This window comes from Petromyzon marinus, chromosome 75 (assembly GCF_048934315.1).
Source record: "Petromyzon marinus isolate PM22_M1 ecotype Great Lakes invasive population chromosome 75, UKy_Petmar_22M1.pri1.0, whole genome shotgun sequence".
NCBI lineage: Eukaryota > Metazoa > Chordata > Hyperoartia > Petromyzontiformes > Petromyzontidae > Petromyzon > Petromyzon marinus.
In genome coordinates, this window is record NC_133741.1 from 3,573,450 (window position 1) to 3,589,227 (window position 15,778).

Sequence of the window (15,778 nt, forward strand, 5' to 3'; positions counted from 1 at the left end):
TACCATCATTAGGGGAAAAAACGGTGATCCAATTTCCGACCCCCAGGAACAGGTTCGCAGATTTGCTGAGCATTTCTGTGAGGTCCTGGGGGAGGGAAAATCCCTCAGCCAGGAAAACATCGTGGCACAAAGTGAGGATGACCCTGCTGAGGCTGCGGTGCCTCAAATATTGGATGAAGTCACCCCCTGTGAGTGGCTGGCTGAGGTGCCATCTGCTGATGAAGTATTGAAGGCGATCCGGAGTCTGAGACCAGGAAAGGCAGCGGGCAGAGATGATCTCCCAAGCGAAATGCTGAGGGAGGGTGGCGTTTGTGCACAGACTGCCCTATATGACATCATAACAACAGTCTGGACCACTGGACGGGTTCCGCAGGATTGGAAGGATGCCCTGGTGGTCCCCCTTTTTAAGAAGGGGGACCGCACAGACTGTAACAACTACAGGGGCATCTCACTCCTCAGTGTGCCGGGAAAGGTCCTGGCAAGGATTATTCAGCATCGCCTTGCCAGGCACGCTGAGGAGAGGCTTGCGGAGCCCCAATGCGGTTTCAGGAAAGGGCGGTCCTGCACAGATGCCATATTTTCTGTCCGTCTGCTACAGCAGAGGTGTAGGGAATTCCAACAAGACCTACATCTCTGCTTTATTGACCTGGTCAAGGCCTATGATACCATCAGTAGGCCTGGGCTCTGGGTTGTTCTTCGTGCTTTTGGAGTACCTGACCCTCTGCTCACGATCATTAAGGACCTTCATGATGGTGAGCGGGCCCGGGTAAAACTACGTGGCCGGGAGTCAGAGCCATTCCCTGTACACCTTGGGGTGCGACAGGGATGTCCTCTGGCTCCCACATTATTTAACATCTATTTTGACCACGTAGTTCGTGAAGCCTTCAATAGCTGTACCGGGGGAATCTCCACATGGTACAGATATAATGGGAGGCTAATCGATGCCCGGGTGCGGTCAAGGGATGGCTCCCTATTGCTCAACCACGTTATGTATGCTGATGATTTGGTAATAGCTGCTCAGTCAGAGGAGGAGTTGGAGACGCTGCTGCTGAGACTGGAGCGTGCCACTAAGAGGTGGGGCCTTACCATCAGCCCCACCAAAACTAATCACCTGCCTGGGTATTTTGTACCATCGGACACTCCACCCCCACAACTCCCAATCGGTGATGGGGCAGTTGTGGAGAGAGTGGAGAGTTTCCCATACCTGGGCAGTGTGCTTATGACTGGCTCCAGTTTAACAGCAGAGGTCTCACTCCGAATCAGTCGAGCGGCAATATCTTTTCATCGGTTGCGTAACGCTGTGTGGAAGCTACCTGGTCTGTCGCTCCGCACTAAGCTTCAGGTCTTCTCGGCCACGGTCATTCCCTCCCTTCTCTACGCTTGCGAAACGTGGACCCCCCTAATGGAACATCTTCGCCGGTTAGAAACATTTAGGCTGGCCTGCCTACGATCCATCCTGGGTTTAACCAGACTGGATTGTGTGAGGAGCTCACAAATCCTTGAAAGATCTGGGCAGGGTCCCATCGGTGAGCTCCTCCGGCAGGCAAGGCTGCGATGGCTGGGTCATGTAGCCCGCATGCCCAGCCACCGCATGCCGAAACAGCTTTTGTTTGGCCGGATTGAGGGGGCTAAGCGGGCGCGGCACGGGCTAGAGAAGAGATGGAGTGATGTGGTACAGGAGGACGTGGAGCTGAGTGGACTTGCCGATGACCGGTACCAGCGGTGTCAAGATCGGCCTCTGTGGAGGAGGCTCGTGAAGGATGCTACTGGGCAGTTGGAGGCAGTCGCCCTCCAACAACAACGGAGGGCGGAGGAGCGACGCTCACAACAGCGAGCGGAGCGCCGGGTGGCTAAAGCACAGCAGGTTGGCACAGTAGGGGGCACAGGTGGTGCATCAGCCAGTCATCTCAGTCAGTCGACCCGTGGCACCTGGGTCTGCCCCGTGACCTCCTGCCAGCGGGCGTTCGACACTTCACGTGGCCTCAGGGTGCACATAGCCTGGCACAAGCGTCGTGGTGACGTCACCGCCACTTAGTGGCGAATGGCGGTTGTTGTTGTTGGGGGTCACAGTGGTGGTGGTCACGGTGGTCACGGTGGTGGTAGTGGTCACGGTCGTGGTCACGGTAGTCACGGTGGTGGTGGTGGTCACGGTGGTGGTGGTGGTGGTGGTCACGGTGGTGGTGGTCACTGTAGTGGTGGTGGTGGTCACGGTGGTGGTGGTGGTGGTCATGGTGGTGGTGGTCACGGTGGTGGTGGTGGTGGTCACAGTAGTGGTGGTCACGGTGGTGGCGGTCAGGGTGGTGGTGGTGGCGGTGGTCACGGTGGTGGTGGTCACCATGGTGGTGGTGGTCACCATGGTGGTGGTGGTGCTCACGGTGGTGGTGGTGGTGGCGGTCACGGTGGTGGTGGTGGTGGTCACGGTGGTGGTGGTGGTGGTCACGGTGGTGGTGGTGGTGGTCACGGTGGTGGTGGTGGTCACCATGGTGTTGGTGGTGCTCACGGTGGTGGTGGTGGTGGTGGTCACGGTGGTGGTGGTGGTCACGGTGGTGGTGGTGGTGGTCACCGTGGTGGTGGTGGTCACGGTGGTGGTGGTCACGATGGTGGTGGTGGTGGTCACGGTGGTGGTGGTCACGGTGGTGGTGGTGGTGGTCACGGTGGTGGTGGTGGTGGTCACGGTGGTGGTGGTGGTCACGGCGGTGGTGGTGATGGTGGTGGTGGTGGTCACGGTGGTGGTGGTGGTCACGGTGGTGGTGGTGGTGGTCACCGTGGTGGTGGTGGTCACGGTGGTGGTGGTGGTCACGGTGGTGGTGGTCACGATGGTGGTGGTCACGGTGGTGGTGGTGGTGGTGGTGGAGGTTGTGGTAGTGGTGACAGACTGTAACAACTACAGGGGCATCTCCCTTTTCAGCATGAGGCCGGGAAAGGTCCCGGCAAGGATTATTCAACATCGCCGCCTTGCCAGGCCCGCTGAGGAGAGGCTTGCGGAGCCCCAATGCGGTTTCAGGAAAGGGCGGTCCTGCACAGATGCCATATTTTCTGTCCGTCTGCTACAGCAGAGGTGTAGGGAATTCCAGCAAGACCCACATCTCTGCTTTGATTCTTTCGGTAAAGTCACCACGTAGAATGAGAATAAAATGATAAATTAATAAAATAAAATAACACGATAAAAATTCTCACGACGTTTCGGCCACAGCACGAGCGGCCTTCATCAGGTGAAGGGACCAGGCTGTCTGGAGGACAGCGCTGGAGCGATCAAAGCCAAGCTCAGACCGCGACCTTTAAGCTGTGTGAGAGGAAACAGAGCGCCTTGACAAAGGAATTAGCATAAACAATTAGCATTTAATTGGCGGATTTAGCATGATGAACGGTGTAGAGGGGGTGAACATTGTGCAGACAGGCTAGGAGGGGTAGTTTACATATTGATGGTGTGAAAAGGGAATTGAAGCTGCTGCGAAAATTTGGGATACCACTACTTGAAAAAATATATATACTGTACCATTGACGATTAGTTTAATGTTTGGTTCGGATAATTTAGCATTGAAATAGCTGCGTGATCAGCTTGTGACTGGCCGCAGAAATGGCCATGTTAAAGTCAAAGCCTACACATCCACAGACTCAGCTAGTACAAATCAAACAGGAGAATTTAGCATTGAAATAGCTGCGTGATTAGCTTGTGACTGGTCATAGAAATAGCTATGTTAAAGTCAAAGCCTACACATCCACCTAGGCACCTAGTACAAATCAAACAGGAGAATTTAGCATTGAAATAGCTGAGTGATTAGCTTGTGACTGGTCACAGAAATGGGTATGTTAAAGTCAAAGCCTACACATCCACAGAGGCACCTAGTACAAATCAAACAGGAGAATTTAGCATTGAAATAGCTGAGTGATTAGCTTGTGACTGGTCACAGAAATGGGTATGTTAAAGTCAAAGCCTACACATCCACAGAGGCACCTAGTACAAATCAAACAGGAGAATTTAGCATTGAAATAGCTGAGTGATTAGCTTGTGACTGGTCACAGAAATGGGTATGTTAAAGTCAAAGCCTACACATCCACAGAGGCACCTAGTGCAAATCAAACAGGAGAATTTAGCATTGAAATAACTGAGGGATTAGCTTGTGACTGGTCGCAGAAATGGCTATGTTAAAGTCAAAGCCTACGCATCCACAGAGGCACCTAGTACAAATCAAACAGGGGAATTTAGCATTGAAATAACTGCAAACCAACCGGCTACCATGAGAGATTCGTTCATGAGGCCATCCACATATACAAGCACAAAGACAATTTCAAGATGGATTCTGGCTTAGTAACCATTGGAAAGATGTTTTAAACCATTTCCGTTCCTGATTAATTGTATTTTACGATGACCTTCAGACCGCAGCTCTTTCGCCAGCATTGACTCTTAATACCTCTCACACCACGGTTAATGGTATGGTTTACAACATGGAGTATAACAGCGCCTCGCAGCTGTCTCTCTCCCCCTCCTCTGTTCCGACCATGGATGAACTCGTCCGGCTGAACGGGGCCCGTAGCTATCCGTGGTGCTGACGCTGAGGGTAAGAATCCACCCATTTTTTTGCCATATAGCATCGTGATATATAACGACTTATGGTTGGTAGCTTAGCTGATTGGAGAATATATAGAGTTTATTGATAACATTGAGGTAGTTTAAATTGTAGTTTTTTTATTGGTTTAATATATGGTATTCATTAAAGAGTGTAGTGTATACCCAGTTACTGTTAATAACTCAGCTTATTGAAGAATATGTTGAGTACATTTATTATATTGATGTAATTTAGACTTAGGTCTTTTCACATCGGTTTACTGTATGATAGTCGAGTTGTTGCAGCCTCTTTGGCGTCCATGTACTAACATAGCCATTTCTGTGACCAGTCACAAGCTAATCACTCAGCTATTTCAATGCTAAATTCTCCTGTTTGATTTGTACTAGGTGCCTTTGTGGATGTGTAGGCTTTGACTTTAACATAGCCATTTCTGTGACCAGTCACAAGCTAATCACTCAGCTATTTCAATGCTAAATTCTCCTGTTTGATTTGTACTAGGAGCCTCTGTGGATGTGTAGGCTTTGACTTTAACATAGCTATTTCTATGACCAGTCACAAGCTAATCACTCAGCTATTTCAATGCTAAATTCTCCTGTTTGATTTGTACTAGGTGCCTTTGTGGATGTGTAGGTTTTGACTTTAACATAGCCATTTCTGTGACCAGTCACAAGCTAATCACTCAGCTATTTCAATGCTAAATTCTCCTGTTTGATTTGTACTAGGTGCCTCTGTGGATGTGTAGGCTTTGACTTTAACATAGCCATTTCTGTGACCAGTCACAAGCTAATCACTCAGCTATTTCAATGCTAAATTCTCCTGTTTTATTTGTACTAGGTGCCTCTGTGGATGTGTAGGCTTTGACTTTAACATAGCTATTTCTGTGACCAATCACAAGCTAATCACTCAGCTATTTCAATGCTAAATTCTCCTGTTTGATTTGTACTAGGTGCCTCTGTGGATGTGTAGGCTTTGACTTCAACATAGCCATTTCTGTGACCAGTCACAAGCTAATCACTCAGTTATGTCAATGCTAAATTCTCCTGTTTGATTTGTACTAGGTGCCTCTGTGGATGTGTAGGCTTTGACTTTAACATTGCCATTTCTGTGACCAGTCACAAGCTAATCACTCAGCTATTTCAATGCTAAATTCTGCTGTTTGATTTGTACTAGGTGCCTCTGTGGATGTGTAGGCTTTGACTTTAACATAGCTATTTATATGACCAGTCACAAGCTAATCACTCAGCTATTTCAATGCTAAATTCTCCTGTTTGATTTGTACTAGGTGCATCTGTAGATGTGTAGGCTTTGACTTTAACATAGCTATTTCTATGACCAGTCACAAGCTAATCACTCAGTTATTTCAATGCTAAATTATCCTGTTTGATTTGTACTAGGTGAGTGTGTGGATGTGTAGGCTTTGACTTTAACATAGCCATTTCTGTGACCAGTCACAAGCTAATCACTCAGTTATTTCAATGCTAAATTCTCCTGTTTGATTTGTACTAGGTGCCTCTGTGGATGTGTAGGCTTTGACTTTAACATAGCCATTTCTGTGACCAGTCACAAGCTAATCACTCAGCTATTTCAATGCTAAATTCTCCTGTTTGATTTGTACTAGGTGCCTCTGTGGATGTGTAGGCTTTGACTTTAACATAGCCATTTCTGTGACCAGTCACAAGCTAATCACTCAGCTATTTCAATGCTAAATTCTCCTGTTTGATTTGTACTAGGTGCCTCTGTGGATGTGTAGGCTTTGACTTTAACATAGCTATTTCTATGACAGTCACAAGCTAATCACTCAGCTATTTCAATGCTAAATTCTCCTGTTTGATTTGTACTAGGTGCCTCTGTGGATGTGTAGGCTTTGACTTTAACATAGCCATTTCTGTGACCAGTCACAAGCTAATCACTCAGCTATATCAATGCTAAATTCTCCTGTTTGATTTGTACTAGGTGCCTCTGTGGATGTGTAGGCTTTGACTTTAACATAGCCATTTCTGTGACCAGTCACAAGCTAATCACTCAGTTATTTCAATGCTAAATTCTCCTGTTTGATTTGTACTAGGTGAGTCTGTGGATGTGTAGGCTTTGACTTTAACATAGCCATTTCTGTGACCAGTCACAAGCTAATCACTCAGCTATTTCAATGCTAAATTCTCCTGTTTGATTTGTACTAGGTGCCTCTGTGGATGTGTAGGCGTTGACTTTAACATAGCCATTTCTGTGACCAGTCACAAGCTAATCACTCAGCTATTTCAATGCTAAATTCTCCTGTTTGATTTGTACTAGCTGAGTCTGTGGATGTGTAGGCTTTGACTTTAACATAGCCATTTCTGAGACCAGTCACAAGCTAATCACTCAGCTATTTCAATGCTAAATTCTCCTGTTTGATTTGTACTAGCTGAGTCTGTGGATGTGTAGGCTTTGACTTTAACATAGCCATTTCTGAGACCAGTCACAAGCTGATCACGCAGCTATTTCAATGCTAAATTATCCGAACCAAACATTAAACTAATCGTCAATGGTACAGTATATATATTTTTTCAAGTAGTGGTATCCCAAATTTTCGCAGCAGCTTCAATTCCCTTTTCACACCATCAATATGTAAACTCACCCTCCTAGCCTGTCTGCACAATGTTCACCCCCTCTACACCGTTCATCATGCTAAATCCGCCAATTAAATGCTAATTGTTTATGCTAATTCCTTTGTCAAGGCGCTCTGTTTCCTCTCACACAGCTTAAAGGTCGCGGTCTGAGCTTGGCTTTGATCGCTCCAGCGCTGTCCTCCAGACAGCCTGGTTCCTTCACCTGATGAAGGCCGCTTGTGTTGTGGCCGAAACGTCGTGAGAATTTTTATCGTGTTATCTTATTTTAGTAATTTATTATTTTATTCTCATTCTACATGGTGACTTTACCGAAAGAACCGAAGAAGATGAATCCTTGCTTTAAATCGAAACCTACATCTCTGCTTTATTGACCTGGTCAAGGCCTATGATACCATCAGTAGGCCTGGGCTCTGGGTTGTTCTTCGTGCTTTTGGAGTCCCTGACCCTCTGCTCACGATCATTAAGGACCTTCATGATGGTGAGCGGGCCCGGGTAAAACTACGTGGCCGGGAGTCAGAGCCATTCCCTGTACACCTTGGGGTGCGACAGGGATGTCCTCTGGCTCCCACATTATTTAACATCTATTTTGACCACGTAGTTCGTGAAGCCTTCAATAGCTGTACCGGAGGAATCTCCATATGGTACAGATATAATGGGAGGCTGATCGATGCCCGGGTGCGGTCAAGGGATGGCTCCCTATTGCTCAACCACGTTACGTATGCCGATGATTTGGTAATAGCTGCTCATTCAGAGGAGGAGTTGGAGACGCTGCTGCTGAGACTGGAGCGTGCCACTAAGAGGTGAGGCCTTACCATCAGCCCCACCAAAACTAAGCACCTGCCTGGGTATTTTGTACCATCGGAACACTCCACCCCCACAACTCCCAATCGGTGATGGGGCAGTTGTGGAGAGAGAGTGGAGAGTTTCCCATACCTGGGCAGTGTGCTTATGACCGGCCCCGGTTTAACAGCGGAGGTCTCACTCCGAATCAGTCGAGCGGCAATATCTTTTCATCGGTAGCGTAACGCTACCTGATGCTTCACTTCGCATGAAGCTTCGGGTTTTATCGGCTCCGGTAATGCCCTCCCTTCTCTACGCTTGCAAAGCGTGGCCGTCCCTAACGGAACAACTCTGCCGGTGAGAAACATTCAGACTGGCCGGCCTACCATCCGTCCTGGGTCCAACCAGGTTGGACACAGTGACCTGGTGAACAGCGACATGGTGAACACAGTGACATGGTGAACACAGCGACATGGTGAACACAGCGACATGGTGAACACAGTGACATGGTGAACACAGCGACGTGGTGAACACAGCGACATGGTGTACACAGCGACATGGTGAACACAGTGGCATGGTGAACACAGTGGCATGGTGAACACAGTGACATGGTGAACACAGCGACATGGTGAACACAGTGGCATGGTGAACACAGTGGCATGGTGAACACAGAGACATGGTGAACACAGCGACATGGTGAACACAGCGACATGGTGAACAAAGCGACATGACCATGGTGAACACAGTGACATGGTGAACACAGTGACATGGTGAACACAGCGACATGGTGAACACAGTGACATGGTGAACACAGCGACATGGTGAACACAGCGACATGGCTATGGTGAACACAGCGACATGGTGAACACAGCGACAGGGTGAACACAGCGACATGGTGAACACAGCGACATGGTGAACACAGTGACATGGTGAACACAGCGACATGGTGAACACAGCGACATGGTGAACAGTGACATGGTGAACACAGTGACATGGTGAACACAGCGACATGGTGAACAGTGACATGGTGAACACAGTGACATGGTGAACACAGTGACATGGTGAACACAGCGACATGGTGAACACAGCGACATGGTGAACACAGTGACATGGTGAACACAGCGACATGACCATGGTGAACACAGCGACATGGTGAACACAGCGACATGGTGAACACAGCGACATGGTGAACACAGCGACATGGTGAACACAGCGACATGGTGAACACAGTGACATGGTGAACACAGCGACATGGTGAACACAGTGACATGGTGAACACAGCGACATGGCCATGGTGAACACAGTGACATGGTGAACACAGCGACATGGTGAACACAGCGACAGGGTGAACACAGCGACATGGTGAACACAGTGACATGGTGAACACAGCGACATGGTGAACACAGTGACATGGTGAACACAGCGACATGGTGAACACAGCGACATGGTGAACACAGCGACATGGTGAACACAGTGACATGGTGAACACAGTGACATGGTGAACACAGCGACATGGTGAACACAGTTACATGGCCATGGTGAACACAGCGACATGGTGAACACAGCGACAGGGTGAACACAGCGACATGGTGAACACAGTGACATGGTGAACACAGTGACATGGTGAACACAGCGACATGGTGAACACAGCGACATGGTGAACACAGCGACATGGTGAACACAGCGACATGGTGAACACAGTGACATGGTGAACACAGCGACATGGTGAACACAGTGACATGGTGAACAGTGACATGGTGAACACAGCGACATGGTGAACACAGCGACATGGTGAACACAGCGACATGGTGAACACAGCGACATGACCATGGTGAACACAGTGACATTGTGAACACAGCGACATGGTGAACACAGCGACATGGTGAACACAGCGACATGGTGAACACAGTGACATGGTGAACACAGCGACATGGTGAACACAGCGACATGACCATGGTGAAAACAGCGACATGGTGAACACAGCGACATGGTGAACACAGTGGCATGGTGAACACAGTCACATGGTGAACACAGTGACATGATGAACACAGTGACGTGGTGAACACAGCGACATGGTGAACACAGTGACATGGTGAACACAGTGGCATGGCCATGGTGAACACAGCGACATGGTGAACACAGTGACATGGTGAACACAGCGACAGGGTGAACACAGTGACATGGTGAACACAGCGACATGGTGAACACAGCGACATGGTGAACACAGCGACATGACCATGGTGAACACAGTGACATGGTGAACACAGCGACATGGTGAACACAGCGACATGGTGAACACAGCGACATGACCATGGTGAACACAGTGACATGGTGAACACAGCGACATGGTGAACACAGCGACATGGTGAACACAGCGACATGGTGAACACAGCGACATGACCATGGTGAACACAGTGACATGGTGAACACAGCGACATGGTGAACACAGCGACATGGTGAACACAGCGACATGGTGAACACAGCGACATCGTGAACACAGCGACATGGTGAACACAGTGACATGGTGAACACAGTTACATGGCCATGGTGAACACAGCGACATGGTGAACACAGTGACATGGTGAACACAGTGACATGGTGAACACAGCGACATGGTGAACACAGCGACATGGTGAACACAGTGACATGGTGAACACAGCGACATGGTGAACACAGCGACATGGTGAACACAGCGACATGGTGAACACAGCGACATGGTGAACACAGCGACATGGTGAACACAGCGACATGGTGAACACAGCGACAGGGTGAACACAGCGACATGGTGAACACAGCGACATGGTGAACACAGCGACAGGGTGAACACAGCGACATGGTGAACACAGCGACATGACCATGGTGAACACAGCGACATGGTGAACACAGCGACATGGTGAACACAGCGACATGGTGAATACAGTGACATGACCATGGTGAACACAGCGACATGGTGAACACAGTGACATGGTGAACACAGCGACATGGTGAACACAGTGACCATGGTGAACACAGCGACATGGTGAACACAGCGACATGGTGAACACAGCGACATGGTGAACACAGCGAGATGGTGAACACAGCGACATGGTGAACACAGTGACATGGTGAACACAGCGACATGGCCATGGTGAACACAGCGACATGGTGAACACAGCGAGATGGTGAACACAGCGACATGGTGAACACAGCGACAGGGTGAACACAGCGACAGGGTGAACACAGCGACAGGGTGAACACAGTGACATGGTGAACACAGCGACATGGTGAACACAGCGACATGGTGAACACTGACATGGTGAACACAGCGACATGGTGAACACAGCGACATGGTGAACACAGCGACATGGTGAACACAGTGACATGGTGAACACAGCGACATGGTGAACACAGCGACATGGTGAACACAGCGACATGGTGAACACAGCGACAGGGTGAACACAGCGACATGGTGAACACAGTGACATGGTGAACACAGCGACATGGTGAACACAGCGACATGGTGAACACAGTGGCATGGTGAACACAGTGACATGGTGAACACAGCAACATGGTGAACACAGCGACATGGTGAACACAGCGACATGACCATGGTGAACACAGTGACATGGTGAACACAGCGACATGGTGAACACAGCGACATGGTGAACACAGCGACAGGGTGAACACCGAGGGGGAGTTCACCTGACTTGAGTCTCCCCGTGGCTCTCTGAGCCAAGTCCAAACTCAGGGCGAGCAACAGCGGCAGTGCGGATACCCTCATCCTGATGGTGTCTCTCTCTGTCTGTGTGTGTGTCTCTGTGTGTGTCTCTGTGTGTGTGTCTCTGTGTGTGTGTCTGTGTGTGTCTGTGTGTGTGTGTCACTGTGTGTGTGTCTCTGTGTGTGTGTCTCTCTGTGTGTGTCTCTGTGTGTGTGTCACTGTGTGTGTGTCTCTGTGTGTCTGTGTCTTTCTGTGTCACTGTGTGTGTTACTGTGTCACTGTGTGTGTCTGTGTCACTGTGTGTGTGTCACTGTGTGTGTGTCTCTGTGTGTGTCTCTGTGTGTGTGTCACTGTGTGTGTGTCACTGTGTGTGTCTCTGTGTGTTTGTCACTGTGTGTGTGTCTCTGTGTGTGTGTCACTGTGTGTGTGTCTCTGTGTGTGTCTCACTGTGTCACTGTGTGTGTTACTGTGTGTCACTGTGTCACTGTGTGTTCTACTGTGTGTCACTGTGTGTCTCTGTGTCAGCGGCAGTGCGGATACCCTCATCCTGATGGTGTCTCTCTCTGTCTGTGTCTGTGTGTGTCTCTGTGTGTGTCTCTGTGTGTGTGTCTCTGTGTGTGTGTGTCACTGTGTGTGTCTCTGTGTGTGTCTCTGTGTGTTTGTCTCTGTGTGTGTGTCTCTGTGTGTCACTGTGTGTGTCTCTGTGTGTGTGTCTCTGTGTCACTGTGTGTGTCTCTGTGTGTGTGTCTCTCTCTCTGTGTGTGTGTCACTGTGTGTGTCTCTGTGTATCTGTGTCTTTCTGTGTCACTGTGTGTGTGTCACTGTGTGTGTCACTGTGTGTCTCTGTGTCAGCGGCAGTGCGGATACACTCATCCTGATGGTGTCTCTCTCTGTGTGTGTCTCTCTGTGTGTGTCTCTCTGTGTGTGTGTGTCTCTCTGTGTGTGTCTCTGTGTGTGTGTGTCTCTCTGTGTGTGTCTCTCTGTGTGTGTCTCTGTGTGTGTGTGTCTCTGTGTGTGTGTCTGTGTGTCTCTGTGTGTGTGTCTCTGTGTGTGTGTGTCTGTGTGTGTCACTGTGTGTGTGTCACTGTGTGTGTCTCTGTGTGTGTGTGTGTCTCTGTGTGTGTCTCTGTGTGTCACTGTGTGTGTCTCTCTCTGTGTGTCACTGTGTGTGTCTCTGTGTGTCTGTGTCTTTCTGTGTCACTGTGTGTGTGTTACTGTGTCACTGTGTCACTGTGTGTCTCTGTGTCAGCGGCAGTGCGGATACACTCATCCTGATGGTGTCTCTCTCTGTGTGTGTCTCTCTGTGTGTGTCTCTGTGTGTGTGTGTCTCTCTCTGTGTGTGTCTCTGTGTGTGTGTGTCTCTCTGTGTGTGTCTCTCTGTGTGTGTCTCTGTGTGTGTGTGTCTCTGTGTGTGTGTGTCTGTGTGTCTCTGTGTGTGTGTCTCTCTGTGTGTCTCTGTGTGTGTGTGTCTCTGTGTGTGTGTCTCTCTGTGTGTGTCTCTCTGTGTGTGTCTCTCTGTGTGTCTCTCTGTGTGTGTGTCTCTCTGTGTGTGTCTCTCTGTGTGTGTCTCTGTGTGTGTGTGTCTCTGTGTGTTACTGTGTCTCTCGGTTTCACTGTGTGTCTCTGTGTGTGTTAATGTGTCTCTCTGTGTATGTGTCTCTCTGTGTGTGTCTCTCTCTGTGTGTCACTGTGTGTGTGTGTGTGTGTCACTGTGTGTGTGTCACTGTGTGTGTCTCTGTGTGTGTGTGTCTATCACTGTGTGTCTGTGTGTCACTGTGTGTGCTCTGTGTGTCACTGTGTGTGTCTCTGTGTCTGTGTGTCTGTGTGTGTGTATCTGTGTGTCTGTGTCTCTCTGTGTCACTGTGTGTCTGTGTGTGCGTCTGTGTGTGTGTGTCTCACTGTGTGTCTCACTGTGTGTGTCTCACTGTGTGTGTGTCTCTGTGTGTGTGTCACTGTGTGTCACTGTGTGTGTCTGTGTGTGTGTGTCTGTGTGTGTCACTGTGTGTGTGTCTGTGTGTGTCTGTGTGTGTGTTTTGTCTGTGTGTGTCTCACTGTGTGTGTCTGTGTGTGTCTGTGTGTGTGTGTCTGTGTGTGCGTCTCTGTGTGTCAGTTTATGTTGTCTGAGTAGTTGTGACGATGATAGTGGTGGTGGTGATATTGGTGGTGATAGTGGTGGTGGTAGTGGTGGTGGTGATAGTGGTGGTGGTGGTGGTAGTGATAGTGGTGACAGTGGTGATAGTGGTGGTGATAGTGGTGGTGGTGGTAGTGGTGGTGGTGGTAGTGTTGGTTGTGATAGTGGTGGTAGTGGTGGTGGTGGTAGTGGTGGTGGTAGTGGTGGTGGTGGTAGTGGTGGTTGTGATAGTGGTGGTAGTGGTGGTGGTGACAGTGGTGATAGTAGTGGTGGTAGTGGTGGTGGTGGGATAGTGGTGGTGGTGGTGATAGTGGTGATAGTAGTGGTGGTAGTGGTGGTGGTGATGATAGTGATAGTGGTGGTGGTGATAGTGGTGGTAGTGGTGATGATAGTGATAGTGGTGGTAGTGGTGATGATAGTGGTGGTGGTGATAGTAGTGGTAGTGGTGGTAGTGGTGGTAGTGGTGGTGGTGGTAGTTGTGGTGGTGACAGTGGTGGTGGTGATAGTGGTGGTGGTGACAGTGGTGATAGTAGTGATAGTGGTGGTGGTGATAGTAGTGGTAGTGGTGGTAGTGATAGTGGTGGTAGTGGTGATGATAGAGGTGATGATAGTGGTGATAGTGGTGATGGTGGTGATAGTGGTGGTGGTGACAGTAGTGGTGGTAGTGGTGGTAATGGCAGTGGTGGTGGTGATAGTAGTGGTAGTGGTGGTGACAGTAGTGGTGGTAGTGATAGTGATAGTAGTGGTGGTAGTGGTGATGATAGAGGTGATGATAGTGGTGATGATAGTGGTGATGATAGTGGTGATGATAGTGGTGATGATAGTGGTGATGATAGAGGTGATGATAGTGGTGATGATAGTGGTGATGATAGTGGTGATGATAGTGGTGATGATAGTGGTGATGATAGTGGTGATGATAGTGGTGATGATAGTGGTGATGATAGTGGTGATGATAGTGGTGATGATAGTGGTGATGATAGAGGTGATGATAGTGGTGATGATAGTGGTGATGATAGTGGTGATGATAGTGGTGATGATAGTGGTGATGATAGAGGTGATGATAGTGGTGATGATAGAGGTGATGATAGTGGTGATGATAGAGGTGATGATAGTGGTGATGATAGTGGTGATGATGTGTGATGATAGTGGTGATGATAGTGGTGATGATAGTGGTGATGATAGTGGTGATGATAGTGGTGATGATAGTGGTGATGATAGTGGTGATGATAGAGGTGATGATAGAGGTGATGATAGAGGTGATGATAGTGGTGATGATAGAGGTGATGATAGTGGTGATGATAGTGGTGATGATAGTGGTGATGATAGTGGTGATGATAGAGGTGATGATAGTGGTGATGATAGTGGTGATGATAGTGTGATGATAGTGGTGATGATAGTGGTGATGATAGTGGTGATGATAGTGGTGATGATAGTGGTGATGATAGTGGTGATGATAGAGGTGATGATAGTGGTGATGATAGTGGTGTGATAGAGGTGATGATAAGAGGTGATGATAGTGGTGATGATAGTGGTGATGATAGTGGTGATGATAGTGGTGATGATAGTGGTGATGATAGAGGTGATGATAGAGGTGATGATAGTGGTGATGATAGTGATGATGATAGAGGTGATGATAGTGGTGATGATAGAGGTGATGATAGTGGTGATGATAGTGGTGATGATAGAGGTGATGATAGAGGTGATGATGGAGTAGTGGTGATGATAGTGGTGATGATAGAGGTGATGATAGAGGTGATGATAGTGGTGATGATGGTGATATAGAGGTGTGATAGAGGTGATGATAGTGGTGATGATAGAGGTGATGATAGAGGTGATGGTAGTGGTGATGATAGTGGTGATGATAGAGGTGATGGTAGTGGTGATGATAGTGGTGATGATAGAGGTGATGATAGTGGTGATGGATAGGTGATGATAGTGGTGATGATAGAGTGATGGTAGTGGTGATGATAAGTGGTGATGACTAGAGGTGATGATA

General features: G+C 48.8%; 1 protein-coding gene and 1 long non-coding RNA gene across 5 annotated transcripts in view; one reads left to right on the forward strand and one right to left on the reverse strand.

The window, feature by feature from the left end:
* LOC142907136 (uncharacterized) overlaps nucleotides 1-13,854 on the reverse strand; it is a 37,558-nt gene extending 23,704 nt beyond the window's left edge. The window contains exon 1 of the mRNA XM_076056269.1: nucleotides 11,636-13,854. Within this exon, the coding sequence (XP_075912384.1) occupies nucleotides 11,636-11,714 (79 nt within the window). The 5' untranslated portion in view covers nucleotides 11,715-13,854. The remainder of the gene's footprint in view (nucleotides 1-11,635) is intronic.
* A 1,308-nt stretch (nucleotides 13,855-15,162) lies between these two features.
* Nucleotides 15,163-15,697, forward strand: LOC142907137 (uncharacterized). 4 transcript variants are annotated; one of them, XR_012930828.1, is made up of 4 exons: nucleotides 15,163-15,253; nucleotides 15,290-15,481; nucleotides 15,523-15,546; nucleotides 15,578-15,697. It is a non-coding gene; the product is annotated as an uncharacterized LOC142907137 (long non-coding RNA). The 4 variants fall into 4 exon arrangements; XR_012930827.1 differs by having other exon boundaries at nucleotides 15,290-15,469; XR_012930829.1 differs by lacking the exon at nucleotides 15,523-15,546.
* The last annotated feature ends 81 nt before the right edge of the window (nucleotides 15,698-15,778 follow it).